General features: G+C 38.5%; 1 protein-coding gene across 2 annotated transcripts in view; it reads left to right on the top strand.

Moving 5' to 3' along the window:
- The window catches only part of FBXW7 (F-box and WD repeat domain containing 7), a 180377-nt gene that overhangs the window by 56383 nt on the left and 109553 nt on the right, over positions 1 to 14441 (top strand). For both annotated transcript variants that reach the window (XM_086611548.1, XM_086611546.1), the window contains exon 2: positions 13064 to 13621. In XM_086611548.1, the coding sequence (XP_086467674.1) occupies positions 13133 to 13621 (489 nt within the window). In that variant the 5' untranslated portion in view covers positions 13064 to 13132. The remainder of the gene's footprint in view (positions 1 to 13063; positions 13622 to 14441) is intronic.

Raw genomic sequence — 14441 nt, forward strand, 5'->3', positions numbered from 1 at the left:
CACAGCTGAACATTTCATAAGATATGAATTGGGACTGTGGACAGATAGACATTCCTCATAAAATATGTATTACTCCTTGTTCTTTTAGAGCAACCTCACAGGAATAAGGCTGAGCTGTATTTTTTCCCACCAAAATGGTAAAATACACCAGTGTTAATATCTTGTGTTGCTCGTATGAAGCATGTTTTCTACTCCAACCTGATCCCCAGCTACCTTTTCTTATCTCAGAAATTCAGTTTATAACTCTGCTGAACTAAGCACAAATAAGACATTATCTTTGTCCATAATATATTACAGCCTTTTACTCTCAGCTGCTCTAACAGTACTGATAGAATTACTTCAATTTTTTCCTAGCAATTAGGACTACATGACAGCTGAATGTTACAGATAATAGTCCTTCATACTTTTTTTAAAGAATAGGCAACTGAAAACAGGAAATTAAAATAGAAATTTTTGTCAGTAGCCTGGAATATGCGTTGTCCACTATGGATCTTGAGGTAGAAAATGTTGATGATAATTTGGCAAGACTTGAGGGTTTTGTTCTTTTTCTCTTGTCTATTGTCTCCTTGTATGCTTGGAATAATGTAGAAGGACAGGGAATATTATTTTTTTTTTTTTTATAAAAAAAGCAGAGCGTTGAATTAATAGATAACTGTTTAATCTTTGGTAGGGTATTCTTTATTTTTACAATCACCCGATAATCTTTTCTAAATGGTTAGTCTGATGCAGAAGCCTGCGTCGGAACAGAGTATAGAGATTGCACTCTTCATGGCATAACTTGCATTGCTTCTCATTTGCTTCATTAGCCATTATTAAGAGGCTTGAAAATACTGTTCTGTGCCTTGAAGCTTCTTGGGAGTAAAGGGAGTTGATATTCTTGGTGATTAGAGCTGCTCGAAAAGGGGGCATTTATTTTAAACTTTTTAAAATTGTTCTCATACAGATGACTTTAAATAGTTATTGCTGCTGTTGATTCTCATTTTCCTCAGCTTCAATCCTGCTGTCGTCTTCTTTTTAACCACTAGAATGCTTTTTAGTGTAAAGGCTATATGTGTTTCCATCGGTGTGTCGTCGTTCCACATTAGAGGCGTCTATTTCAAACAACTCTGAGGTAAGGGAGATTTTACTACTTGGTGTTAATTTCCTTGCCTTCCTCCCGTTTAAACTTAACTAAATTAAGTTTAAATTCAACTAAATTTAGTTGCTATTTGTCCTCAAGGTCTATTTCCCCCACTTTAGTTAAAGATGACCCTTTTTTGGTCCATCTTTTCTACTCTGTGTTCAAAGTTGACCTTTTTTTTTTTTTTTTTTTTTTTTTGGTTATCTCTGCTGTTCTGTGTGTCTGCCTGTTTGTGATGCACTTCTGCAGCATTTGAATTGGAGATTCAGTCCAAGAAATCATGCTACTGTTTTGCCAGAAGCTGGCACTAGCCATCTGGTAAAATTACAATTCAGTATCAGTAAAACCCATAGTTGGGGAAAAAGAACCCAAAATGACTTTTATGATTCGTGAACAGGAAAGAAACTGAGACAGAGAAGTCAGTTGGGTACTCTGTAAATCACTTTGAGGTTTTCAGACCAAACATCTTAATGGCAGCATTCTTGCTGCCAAATGCTCTTTTGCTTTTGCCTTCAGAATAGTTTGCATTAATAATGAGCAACTCTGCTTGGAAGTTATTTATGTGTTGCTTATGGTACAGCCTCGCAAAGCAACACCGTGCTAGGTAACAGACTGTGTGAATGGATTCATAAAGCAGTTTAGCGTACCGTAACTCCTAAGGTCTGCAGGTTTTCCCATTGGAAATACATCCCAGCCCCCTGGGCTGGATTCAGCAATGTTGCAGATGCTAAAGAAAAAACTATTAAGGCCATTTTGGCCGTACCATGCTAGCCTATGTGTTAAGCCTGGTGGTTTTAAACTAAGTCTGCACTGGAACTAGGCAGCTTTTAATCAGTGGTTCGGTAACACGTTTTGCCCGTGTGTCACTGTGAGAGCAGAGAGAAGGTGACAACAGCCGCTCTTGTTTGTGTATATTCCCAGGGAGAAGCGGTCAGCTAACCGTGCCGTGGTAGCTGTGCGTGTGCTGCATGTTCTGCTGTTGTTGAATGTGTGTGTTAAACTAAGATGGAGTATATTTCTAATTTAAGACTTGAAGTGGTGATGAATTTACTATCTTCCTAGTAAGCTATTACAGTGAGTAATTATCCTCATAGTTAATTCCATTTGGATTTTTCTCACTTCAGCATTCAGTGATTGGATCTTGCTTCTTGTCTATGAATTAAAATCCTTGTTTGCCTGGATACTTGGGAAGAAAGTAGTTGTTTTCTGCATAGTAATCACATTGTTTACTTAAAATAAGTGTTACTGAATGATTGCTCTGGATTTCATAGTTGAGATTTCCAGTTCCTTCTGTTGATACGTATAGCTTAACATGTGAGTTAAGTCAGTAGAGTTTTCCACGACACTGTAACTCTCCACTGTAGCTTAACCAAACTTTACTACTAGAAAGCAAGACTAGCAGTGCCTCCTCATTGCTCCTTGGGCTCCTTCCATATGGTTGAAAGGCCTTGAGCTGTATAAAACCATCCTAAGCTGCTGTTCTGGGCAGCTAGGGAGGTCTCCATATGCAGTGCTGTTGACGATGCTGTAAAACTGACCGTGAGGATTTCGGCTATAGGGAATGTAGTTGGTCTGGTTTGGGGGCAGAAAGGCATGTGTAGAAAGTGGAAGTCAATGCTTAGTGCTGTGGAGATTTTGGGCCAGCTTGGAAAGCTATCGCAACTACCACTTTTAGGGAAGAGTGGTGAATTCAACCCCTAAATTATCCAGGCTCATTATGTTTTAAGGACTGCTTAGTCCCCTGTTGCACTATTAGAAGATTTGTGACTTTTTTGTAGAGAAGTTCTGTATTAGATGTGTATCTAGCATGAAGTAAGAGTTGGGATGATTCTGTTGGTACATTTCTAGCCTTTGCTAAGTAGGCATGCAACAGCATCTTTAAATTTGAAGGGAGTATAATAATCTGCCTCCCTGTTTTTCTAATCTGATTTTTTTTTTTCAGCCTACATGCTTCTCTAATGTAACTAAAAAACCCTCTGTTTATGTTGCTATAAGTATGATCTAATGTTTGCTTTTGGCGAGAATCTCTTGCTTGTTAGTATGCACAGAAGGCATAGTTTACATGAGACCAAAATATTAACAGATAGAAACTTGCTGTTCTAAATAGAGCAAACAAGTGCACTTGTGCTACATTGCTGGCGATAGTAGTATAGGCTTCTTGTAGTAATCTAGTTTGTGAAAAAACAGGTATTCATTAGTTATGCGAGTAAGAATTCTTTCTTTAGAGAGGTAAAAACTTTTAATATAGGAACCCAGGTAACGGTACAGTTATCAAAGCAGAAGGGATAAGACAATGTAATTGAAAATTACGTGCTTTACTTTTCTATCTCAGAGGTCCTTTCAATGAGAAAATGGGCGCTGCTTAAAACTAAAGATGAAGTGGAGGCATGGAGGATTATATGGAGGACCTGCCTGTTTCATTTTCAATATTTGCTGGAAAACTTGGCACCCTTTAAATAACTCAAAGCTTTTTTTTCTGCTTTCCCTTTTCTGAGGAAAAGGAGGGAGAAGCCTTTCATTAGTTGCACATGATAGTTAACTTGTCACATTTTACAGCTTAATGATTTTTTCTTGAAAGAGTTGTTAGTGAAAAGACAAACCAGCCATCTTCTATATAACAGTCATTATTAATATAACTACTAAAAATAACATGATTATTTACATGAACACATTTAAGATCAGTCATAATACTTATCTCCTTCTACTGCAGCTTGTTGCCTCCCATGATATCTCTCAAGGAATTTAAATGATTTTACAGATTATATCCATTCACTCTTCTTGATGAAAACAACAATGCAGAATTAAAAATAAGGAGTAAGTTTTGTACTTTTACTGTTGGTCTTGGCTTTCAGGGAGCTAAGAGGTATGAACAGGATTTTTGATAAACAGACATGAGCTTCCCACTTCTTCAGTAACACTATACTGGTGCTAATAACTTGTTAGTTGTCATATAGCTTTGAGGAAAAGGACTTGGAATTTTTTTTTTATATATACATTTTTCTTGTTACTGGGTGATGAAGGCTTTCAACAATTTCCTTATGGGTCACTTTTGCATTTCCCTCTTATCTCCACCCCATCCTTGCCACAGTATCTCACAGTAATTCTCATTTTCTTAAGTGTCAAATTTTAAGGTAAGAACATAACTTGTGTAACACTATTCATTAATTATTTGCTATGATGATTTTTCTTCTTTTTGAGACAAGGAAAATACAGGTATTTTTTAACACTTCAAATACAAGAATTAACGTCATGAATTACTTATGGAAAAGTGTTTACAGAAAAAATATCCGTGGTTTCCTCTCTTCCTGTTAGGTGTTGATTGCTTTAATTTTGTCATCAGGTCTCAATTAATACATTTTATAGCATGATTCTCTGTGCTAGAGCATTAAAAACTGCTGCAACTTTAACTCAGTTTTTTTTTGTTTCGTTTGTTGTTTGTTTTTTAAAAAACTCTCCAAGAAATCTGAGTTAATCTTTTCTGTCTAAAATTTTAGCTAGAGCAGTCCTGTTTTTGAGAAGAATGCATGAGGAGGGAAGAGAAGAGCTTTTGATTTAAAGCTTCAAGAGTTAACGCTCCTCTTGCTGTTGCCAAGAAAATCCGTGGAATGCTATTTAGTTGTAATAGAAACAGATTCTGTGTTTGTGTGTGCGTGAGCCCCACAGGTGGTTGTGTTGCTGGTGAATTTGTGTGTGCTCTGCCTGTATCAGCAAGGAAGCATGTGGCACCTTTTGCAGCTTTTCACACTCTATACCCATAGGCACTATCTGTGAGGATTAAGTGAACTCGTATCGAAGAGGCTGGGCTTTTACAGTGATGGCTGAAGAGAATTTTTTTCGTCTGCTTACTCGTGCAATACCATGCTATTTGTTTCTGAATAAAGAATTGACATTAGAAGTTAATGTTCTGTGATGATGTTAAATGTCCACAAATGGAGATCATGTGAAAACACTATGGAAAAATAAATGTAAAGAGAAGAAACGATAGATCCATAAAATGGAAGAATTTAGTCTTCCACACTAACAGGACAAAGACCTATGGGACAGAAGGTCGTATCTTTGATTCAGCAGTTGAATTTCAAGGGGGGCCAGAAGATCAGATCAGAAGAATGAAATCTGAGTGCTGGACTTTTGTTTTCTTAGTGTTACCATAGAATGGTTTGAGTTGGGAGGGGCCTTGAAGATTTTCTAGTTCTAACCCCCGTTCCACTAGACCAGGTTGCTCAAAGCCCTATCCAAGCTGGTCATATAAAATATCTTAATCTGTGTAAAGTAATTAAACATGATCATACATATTTTATCATAATCTAAAGAGTAACTATGTTGACTACTTGTAGCTCAGGCTGTTTCTTCTAAACTTTTGCTCATGAAAGGTCTATTCGTCTCTCTTCTACCTCTGTTATTTTCTTATCATGCTACTCAGCTTAAGTACTGTGATATCGATGTACATTCTTGTAACAATTCCTTATTTCCTAAACTCCTTTTTTGTATTCTCATTCTCTAGTGGATTTTGTGTGCTATTTCACATTTTATCCTGTATTAAATAGTTTACCTCTGCTGACCAAAAGAGGTAGGATTACATGATAAGTCTTCCATACTCTTTTGTCTTTCCAGCCAAGGCTTAAACCAAAGTTTTCTTTTTAATGGCTTCTCCATGTTTGTCCCCATAACTGATAGCAAGGGACACTGCTCTGTCATGCTCTTACCACCCATGTATTGTCAGCTATTGTCTCTCATTTAAATCACTTCACTTTCTGCAAGGAATGGATCAGAATGGAGCAAAGTGTCTGGGACTGTAAAGAGCACTGCGAGCCAAAAGGGAGTTGGGAGACTGAGGCATGGGATTAGAGAGGGAGCTGTGTTAAGAGGCTGTCCTGGGAGAAAAAAGTAAATTTGGATAATGAAATAGGGAGAGAAGGGATAAAGCCTGTTGAAATAGGATTGTGGGGTTACTAGAAGCAGGTGAACAGAAGGGAGAGACATCTTACAGTAGACCACATGTGGTGAGAAGACTGGAATCGTCTTCGTTCAAAAACATTTCGGAGGGGAGGTCAGGGCACAAGGACTTGGTGAAAAGCCTCCGGAGGTAGATACAAAGTTGGGGCTAAATTACAGTAGGGAGGGGGATAATTAAAACTGACCACACAAGAAGATTAGAGGCAGCTGTGCTTAATTAAATTTGCACAGAAAACTTTGTGGGTGTTTTTTTTTTTTTAAATTTAATGAATACTAGATCTAGCTTTTTGTGTGCTGTCAGATTTATGTTTGACATGAGTGAGTAATTAAAGCAGCAGTTTCATTTGTTGGTTACTTTGACCACTTCACACTGAATAAACAATGTGAATTGATTGTTAAAGTACCTAGAGGGAGTGAAAACGGGAGCAGGAGATAATTTCTAATCCAACAGAAAAGTTACGTGTGCTGCTCCACAAAGTGTTGCCAGAGCTTTGCTGGGCAGGGTGATAGTAGAGCAGGAGCAGAGAATCTTTTTAGCTGCTAATTTGTCCTGAAGCTTGGAATAATGAAGTTGACCAAGAGATTTGAGGTGTGTATACATTTAGAAGTAGTAGTTTATTCTTAAAAAAGATGTGCATGCTTGTAGAATGAGATGCATTGTTAATGGTGCATTTTATTTTGATGAAAAGTTATTGAAAGTTTTTAAAGTTGTATATTAATGTTGCTTTAATGAACACTTTTGTGCTGATGAAATATGGAAGGTTTATTTTCCTCTTCTGTACAATGTATTAATTTTATGACTCAAGGAGTCTGTTACTATGATCAAGTTTGCTGTCCTGTGTAGTGCAGCAAAATTGTTCTCCTCTAACTTATGTTTAAAGCTTATAACTAGTTTAAGTTATGGCTTTATCTGAAGTATCTTGTCTTCGTTAGGTCCTTGTGTGAGGATAATTGTTTATTGCCATAACCTATAAAAGAAGGTGGTGGATTCTCTATCTGACTGTGTCAGTTTCCAGTTATTGCATGTTGATTGTTTTGGTTTGTTATTTTGTTATTCAAAATCCTTCTCATATACAAACTGTGTAGCCACTAGTCAGATCAAGGTATTAAATATACAGCGTGCAGGTTGCGTGCTCGTAGTGCTCTGCATTGTTAGCTGTCACGGCCATACACTCAAAATATTTATTTATTTGCTTATTTGTAGAACATGGTCCACAATCTTATCAGTGTTAATTATGTTGTTTATTTCTGCCTGCTCAATACTGCACTGAATTCTGTATGCATGTGAGTTGGGTCTGTGCGGTGAGATTCTGGTAGCAGGCAAGGGGCTCCAGGGGTGGCTCCTGTGAGAAGCTGCTGGAAGCTTCCCTGGCTCCAAGTGGGACCTGCCTCTGGCCAGGGCCAAGCCAGTCAGCCACAGTGGTGGTGCCTCTGGGATAACATAGTTAAGAAGGGAAGAAAAAAAATGCTGCGTGGCCTGCAGCGGGATGTGAGAGAAACAACTACGCAGACACTGAGGTCAGTGATGAAGGAGGAGGAGGAGGAGTGCTGGAGCTGAGACTCCCCTGCAGCCCGTGGTGAGACGGCAGGGGCCCCTCTGCTGTCTGTGGAGAGGAACAGTGGAGCAGAGATCCACCCGCAGCCGGTGGGAGAGAACACCACCCTGGAGCGGATGGCTGCACCTGAAGAAGGCTGTGACTCTGGGAAGCTTGTGCTGGAGCAGTCTGTTCCAGAAGGACTGCGTCCTGCGGGAGAGACCCTCGCTGGAGTGGTCCATGAAGAGCTGCAGCCTGTGGGAAGGACTCACATTGGAGAAGTTCATGGAGGACTGTCTGCTTTGGGAAGGGACACCATGCTGGAGCAGGGGAAGCGTATGAGGAGTCTTTCCTGTGAGGAGAAGGGAGCAGCAGAAAGGATGTGCAGTGAACTGACTGAATGAAACCTCCATTCCCTGTCCCCTGCACCGCTGTGGGGAGGAGGTAGAGAAATCGGGAGCAAAGTTGAGCCTGGGAAGAAGAAAGGGGTGGGGGGAAGGTGTTTTTAAGATTTGGTTTTAGTTCTCGTTATCCTACTCTGATTTGATGGGTAACAAAGTAAATTGATTTTTTTTTTTCCCAACTGCAGTCTGTTTTGCCTGTGACTGTAACTGGTGAGTGATCCCTCCCTGTCCTTGTCGTGGCCCACAGGCCTGTTGTTGTGTTCACTCGTCCCCGTCCCACTGCAGGGGGAGGGCTGAGCGAGCGGCCACATGGTGCTTAGCTGCTGGCTGGGCATAAACCAGGACAGCATGTTTTTCAAATGGGCTTAACAGGTCTTAGGTGGCTGGTGGTGCTGGTGTGTACCCATCGTTAGGTGCGTTTGCACGTGGTGTGCTAGTCTGCATTTGGATCAAGAGCATGCTTTTAAAGTGTAACTCTAGATTGTCCACACCTGCTCCCGATAGAATGAGTTAAAGCACAGCTGTCTCAGAGCACCTTCTGGGTGAAACTAAATCAGAGGATGTGCTCCAGCTGTGAGGGTCGGTTTAGGCCTGGGTGTCAGAGCTAGTCTGGAAATAACAGCCCTTTCCCCTCCCCGGAGCCCATATCCTGTGGGTGCTGAGTCTCAGCGTTGCACATCTGCCCCTACTGCACTGCACTGCTTGCGGATGTGGACCTGGCTTTGAGTGACCAACGTGCCAGTGTCAATCTTGGACAAAGTGTGCTTAGAAGGATTGTGTTTTTGTTTCAGAACATAGATGGGGATGTTGAAATGAATTCATAGGAGATCTTTAGCTTGCGTGGGATGTTCCTTTTTTACTTTCTGTTTACCTCAATTATAATTCAGTATTACTTAGTTTAATATATCCCAGCTTTTTTTACTGGGTTATTTATATTAATATGTTAGGCAGGATTTATTCAAATATCTACAGAAGTTTTTGTGTTAGACCAACTGTCTTTGTCCACCAAATCTGTAATCTCAAAAAAGAATTGTTCCAGGAGTGTTCACTGCCCATAAACCATGTTGTGACTGTAACTGTTCCATCTTTTCACTATTCATTTTTCTGATCAGTATTAACGTGACTTAGGTTAGTATCCAAGTCAGTCTAATTCTCTGATTTTAAAGTTAATTCTTTATAACCTTTTCAAGTTCCTTTAAAGTCTGTTGTTGAAAAAACAGCAACAAAATCCCTCACCTTCTGTCCCTCACTCACCTCCACCTCTCTGCACCCACCTCGTTTTCTTTTTTTTTCTTTACCATTTCAAATGATAAAAAAGAATAATAAAAAACAGCAGTACTGGTGGAGATTTCCTGATTTTTCCCAAAGTTAAATGTTTTTATAGGTTAAAAATGTTTAACGACTTTTGTATCTACTAGAGGGATAGAGATACTTCAGCAGTAAAGCAAGAAGTGGTTATCCTTCTCTCTCAGCACAGAATGCAACCTGTTGTGGTAGATAAACCTGAGGAATTTTCTCCATACTTTCCCACTTTGCATTTCTTACAGGTGGTTTTGAGCAACTATTGTTCTGGGTTATTTTTATAATCTATCTCTGTGCAAACTTTATGGATAAAGTGGAAGAATTCTGCTTAAGCAGCATTTAATCTTCAATATAGGTAGGAGATGCATTCTTCAACTCTGAATTTACAGTTGGATCAGGCCAGGGACTTCCATTTTCTTTACGGATTCCTTGTATTTTGCTTTTTCATATGGCTGACTGCAAGTGTTCTGAAACTTACATGGAAGTTGCCAAGTTAGACTTGTTGACAAAGTTTAGTGAGTTTTGGATGTTTCTGCAAAGCATTGCCACTGCACTGCAATGTTTTGGTGTGTGTCTAAAAAAATCTTTGTGGTCTGAGGTGGGTAGGAGAGCAACAGCTTTCCTCCGTGGGTCTGCTGTTTTTTAGCTGATTTGAGTAATTTTGGGCTCTGAGAGTATAAATGAAGGAGTCACTGTACTAGCTGAAGACACAGCATTTTAGTTCTCTGGTAGTTGATTTGTAAATACACTTCTTCCTGCAAAATAATAATCCTGTCTTATTCCTTATCTACCTTATATATGGAAATGATTGTATCTTGTGTATTAGCTGACAGTAGTTAATTCTGAAAACACTTACGTGACAGAAGGCAACTTTAATGTTTCAAATCTCTCAGATAACGTACATCCATCTGTTCTTTAGCGAATGCATCACCTCTTTGCATATTGATGATTTCTGATGTAGCACTCCTTGTAATTAAATTTTGATAATGCGTTTTACAGGCTTCTGGAAAAAACAAGTTGAGTTTATTAATGCAAATACAGAGTAAAACTGAAATAAATTACGATTGAAGCTAATTTTATGAATTGATGGGCACTACAAAAATGTAGGAATAATTAAAAATATGTAATAGTAGTAGAGTATATTCATTTTTTTAATTGGCTGGAATTTCATTCGGGTGTATTAACTGTAACAATAGTGTTATTTTTGTCACTTAAGTATTTAGCAGAATCATGCGTTTTATTACCAAATTATTTCAATGCTGGCCTTTCATGTTGGTTGCTTATAGATACAAATTGAAAGTATGTATTAAATTATAGAAACAAATGGAGCATTTAAGTTTTATCAAGTAAGTCTTAATTGATGCATATATTTGAAATAAAGCTGGTGATACTGAAAAAACGTGATAAAACTTTTAAGTTTCATTCATGGCTATTTGGAGAATCATTTGTGGTGGAAGTGAAAATTGTTAGATTGTAGAGATGTAAATATCTTGTTTGGTCCTTTTTTTAAAAAAAAAATTACTGATTTTTACATGACTTAATGCTTGAAAAAAATCTAAATATTTTCTCTTTCCGTGAGAAAATAAGATGTAATGTTGTCGTGTTCATAATGCCTAAACTGCAGCAAGCCTGATAAATCGATTGTACTAATCTCAGACGATACATGCAAACAAACTTGACATTTGATGAAATGGAGTTACTAACCATCACTCCAATATGTTAAGGTTTCCAGGCATTGAGGAAAAATGTTAAGTGAAAACATTTCTCTTGTTTGTCATGAAGAGTGCACTCTTTCTCAAGCGCTACTTACTATATATAGAAAATCAAACACATTCACTTTTGATGGCCCTTGCACTGAAGGTTGGAGTCATTAACCTCTGGTTTGGGTCATGTGCACCCCGGTTCCATAATTGTTTTTCTACCCCTGGTAAAAGCAGGAGTCAGCACAGCCTCTGCTTGCTTCTATCATGTCCTTCCTTGTCTTGATGTGTGGAACTTCATTGTCTTTTAGTATTAGCTTGATATTCACTGGTTGGAGCTAATTGCTAGTGGAACGCATATTTCGACTTTGGAGCTCAAAGTTTTATTTGAGGGCAGTTGTCATTCATCTCGGTAGATCGTGGATACTTAAAACCCACAATGTTGGTAATGTTTACCTGAGGAAGAGGGGACAAGTGTGCAGAATGCAACCTACAAATTCTTCTCAGTGCAAGACTTGAAACACATTTACAGATGTTTTTCTGTGGCTTTTATGGTACAACACAATGAAAATGGCCTCAGAGCTATGGTTTCTAATACTTCTTCCTTCCTCAACAATAAGTTGAATGTTTCAACAAATGTCATGGAGTGAAGTTGGGGTTTGTATGTTCTACACCTCTGTCAGGCAAGGCTCTAGGTTTTTTGTTTTGATTTTTTTTTTTTTTTAAACTATAAGAGATAGAGAACTATAAGAGAGAGAGGCTTTGTTTTTGTTTTTGTTTTTTTTTTTTTTTTAAAGGAGGGAGGTGGGTAGGAGAGGTTAGGAGGATATCTTCCTGTACTGAAGTACTCATGGAAATTTATATCCTTCACTGCTCCTACTCCAGGGAGACTCAGAAGTTGTGCTCCGTTCTACTATGGTATCGTTGTGCTTTCTGAATCTCTGTGCGTAGCCTGCTGAGTGTGTGGTGTGGTCTATGGACACCTGAGGACAGTGGTTCTGTACGTGATAGAAAAGCTAGTTATTTTCTCCTTGCTTGCATTTTCATGTGCAACTTGTGAATCTCACAACTTGCTGAGTTCTTGTCTGGCTTCACCTACTCAACACATCACTTGAATCTAGGGGAACTCGAGTCAGGATGTGCCAGCCTGGGAGGTTGTATAGCTGGAAATCTAATACCAAATGCAAGATCTAGCTAGACTGTGTTATATCCCTCTGTTCTTGTATTTTGCTTGCATGCATATGTGTAGCCGAATGTGTGGATAATTTGGAAATTGCATTAGTATTTTTCAATTTCTATTAATATTCACCTAAATTTGGCAGTTTTTTAACTTATCAGAATCTCATTTAACAGTTCTTGTAGCTTCTTGGAGAACTTCACTGCTGACAGTGGTTTTTGCCAGGTGAGATGTGTGCGGTTTCTGGGCTGCAGGGGCTGCCCGGCGATGTCTGTTTTGACCACTGGGCGTCTCAGTGGCCAGTTTGACACTGGGAAGTGATAAGGCTGTACTCTTTAGTGGGTGTTCTCTTTTTTGTTTAGCTGATAGAAAAATCATAGTAACAAGAAATGAAACTTTCAGTTATACCAGAAAATGCTTGCTCTTATGGCATAAGACCAAAAGCAGTTCATCATTTGTGTGTAATTATGTAAAGTCTGTAATCAACTGAGAGGGAGAAATATAATGCCATTTGAAAATTATCTTTGTCCAATTTTTAGCAAGGACATACTTAGACCTTCTGTTAACGTGACTGTTAATGATTCTTGTGGATTTTCTAGGAGGGCAAGTAGTTATTCTGAATTTTGCAGAATCTGATGCTTACAGAGATCGTGAGCAGACTGTTTGGTAGAAGAAATAACTCTCGTGCTACAAAATTGTCTGCAGTTTGTTTGGGTTTTTCCAGTTGTGTGTCAAGTAGAAATTATTCCTTATTTATTGGAATTTGAAGTTGTCAGGAGTAATACGATGAAATAAGTTTTTAATGCTCTATCTAATAAAAACGTAACTTTTGTAATTTCCCACTTTTTTTTTTTTTTTTTTTGTCTCCTTAGAATGTGAAAGCATTTGCATCTTCAGATAGCCTAGCCAAGGTCCAAGAAGTAGCAAGCTGGCTTTTGGAAATGAATCAGGAACTGCTCTCTGTGGGCAGCAAGAGGCGACGAACTGGTGGATCACTTCGAGGTAATGCTTCCTCAAGCCAAGTAGATGAGGAGCAGATGAATCGGGTCGTAGAAGAGGAGGAGCAGCAGCAAAGACGACAACAAGAGGAGCAGCACATTGGGAGGAATGGGGAGACAGGAGGAGAAGAACCTGGATTTGATGACAGGCATGAGTCTCAGCAGGAACAGTTAGAAGAAAATAACAATAGACTAATTACAGCTGATGAAGAATCCAATTGTAACCAAGAGGAAGATGATGATGAACATGCTGGTGATCAAGAGGAGGAGGTGGAAGAGGAGGAGGAAATGGACCAGGAGAGTGATGATTTTGAGCAGTCTGATGACAGCAGTAGAGAAGATGAACATGCCAACAGTAACACTGTCACAAATTCCAATAGCCACATGGACTTGCCCATTCACCAGTCATCGCCATTCTACATAAAGACAAAGGTGAGAAACTGCTTTTTTTTTTTTTTTTTCCCCCGTCTTAATCCTTGTTAATTCTGGATTTTGGAAAATAGTTCGGATATTTAAGTTTTACAATGAAGCAAAGATTTTTACCTCCTAACAAGCTCATTATGAAGAATTTATCCCATCCACAAAAACTATTCTGTTGTAACTGTTAATAAAATTATTTGCATGTATTTGACGTGAACAAATACTCCTATATGTTTTAAGGAATAGAGCTCTGATGGCTGTGTTCAAAAGATCAAGGTATTTATTTTTAAATATTTTTACATGCTAACTCATACACTTAATAATTCCCTGCTGGCATTGTTTATGATATTTTCATTCTTAAAGCTGGCAAGACGGAAGGTAAGCATCTGTGCACATGTGGTGTTCTCTGAGAATGTCTGGTTCATTTAGATGAAAAAATAGGGTGGAGTATTGAGTCCTTCCTTCTGGCCAAGTTGTAGTGAGTTCATTGACAAAATACAGGTTAAAAAAAAAAGTGTGTTAGCAAGTCATTCAGTTACAAAGTCATTACATAATGTTGTATGGTGTCCTGCTTGTGAGGACCTCGTAAATTGTGTGCAATGATTGTTGATACTAATAAAAAAGAGGAGCAGACAAGTGTTCTTTTGGAACAATGCTGTTCCTGAGCCTATGTACCAATTTCTTTTTCTTCATTAATTGGTAATAGAACACCTAGCCTCCTCTCACTTTACAAAAAACAAAAGAAGAAAACCCCCTCAAATTTTTATTTTTATTTTTCTTAAAAAATGCAAACTGATGTAAACCAGAACAAAACCACAAAAAATCAGTTAAC

The sequence above is a fragment of the Tauraco erythrolophus genome, chromosome 5, assembly GCF_009769465.1.
Source record: "Tauraco erythrolophus isolate bTauEry1 chromosome 5, bTauEry1.pri, whole genome shotgun sequence".
NCBI classification, from domain to species: Eukaryota; Metazoa; Chordata; class Aves; order Musophagiformes; family Musophagidae; genus Tauraco; species Tauraco erythrolophus.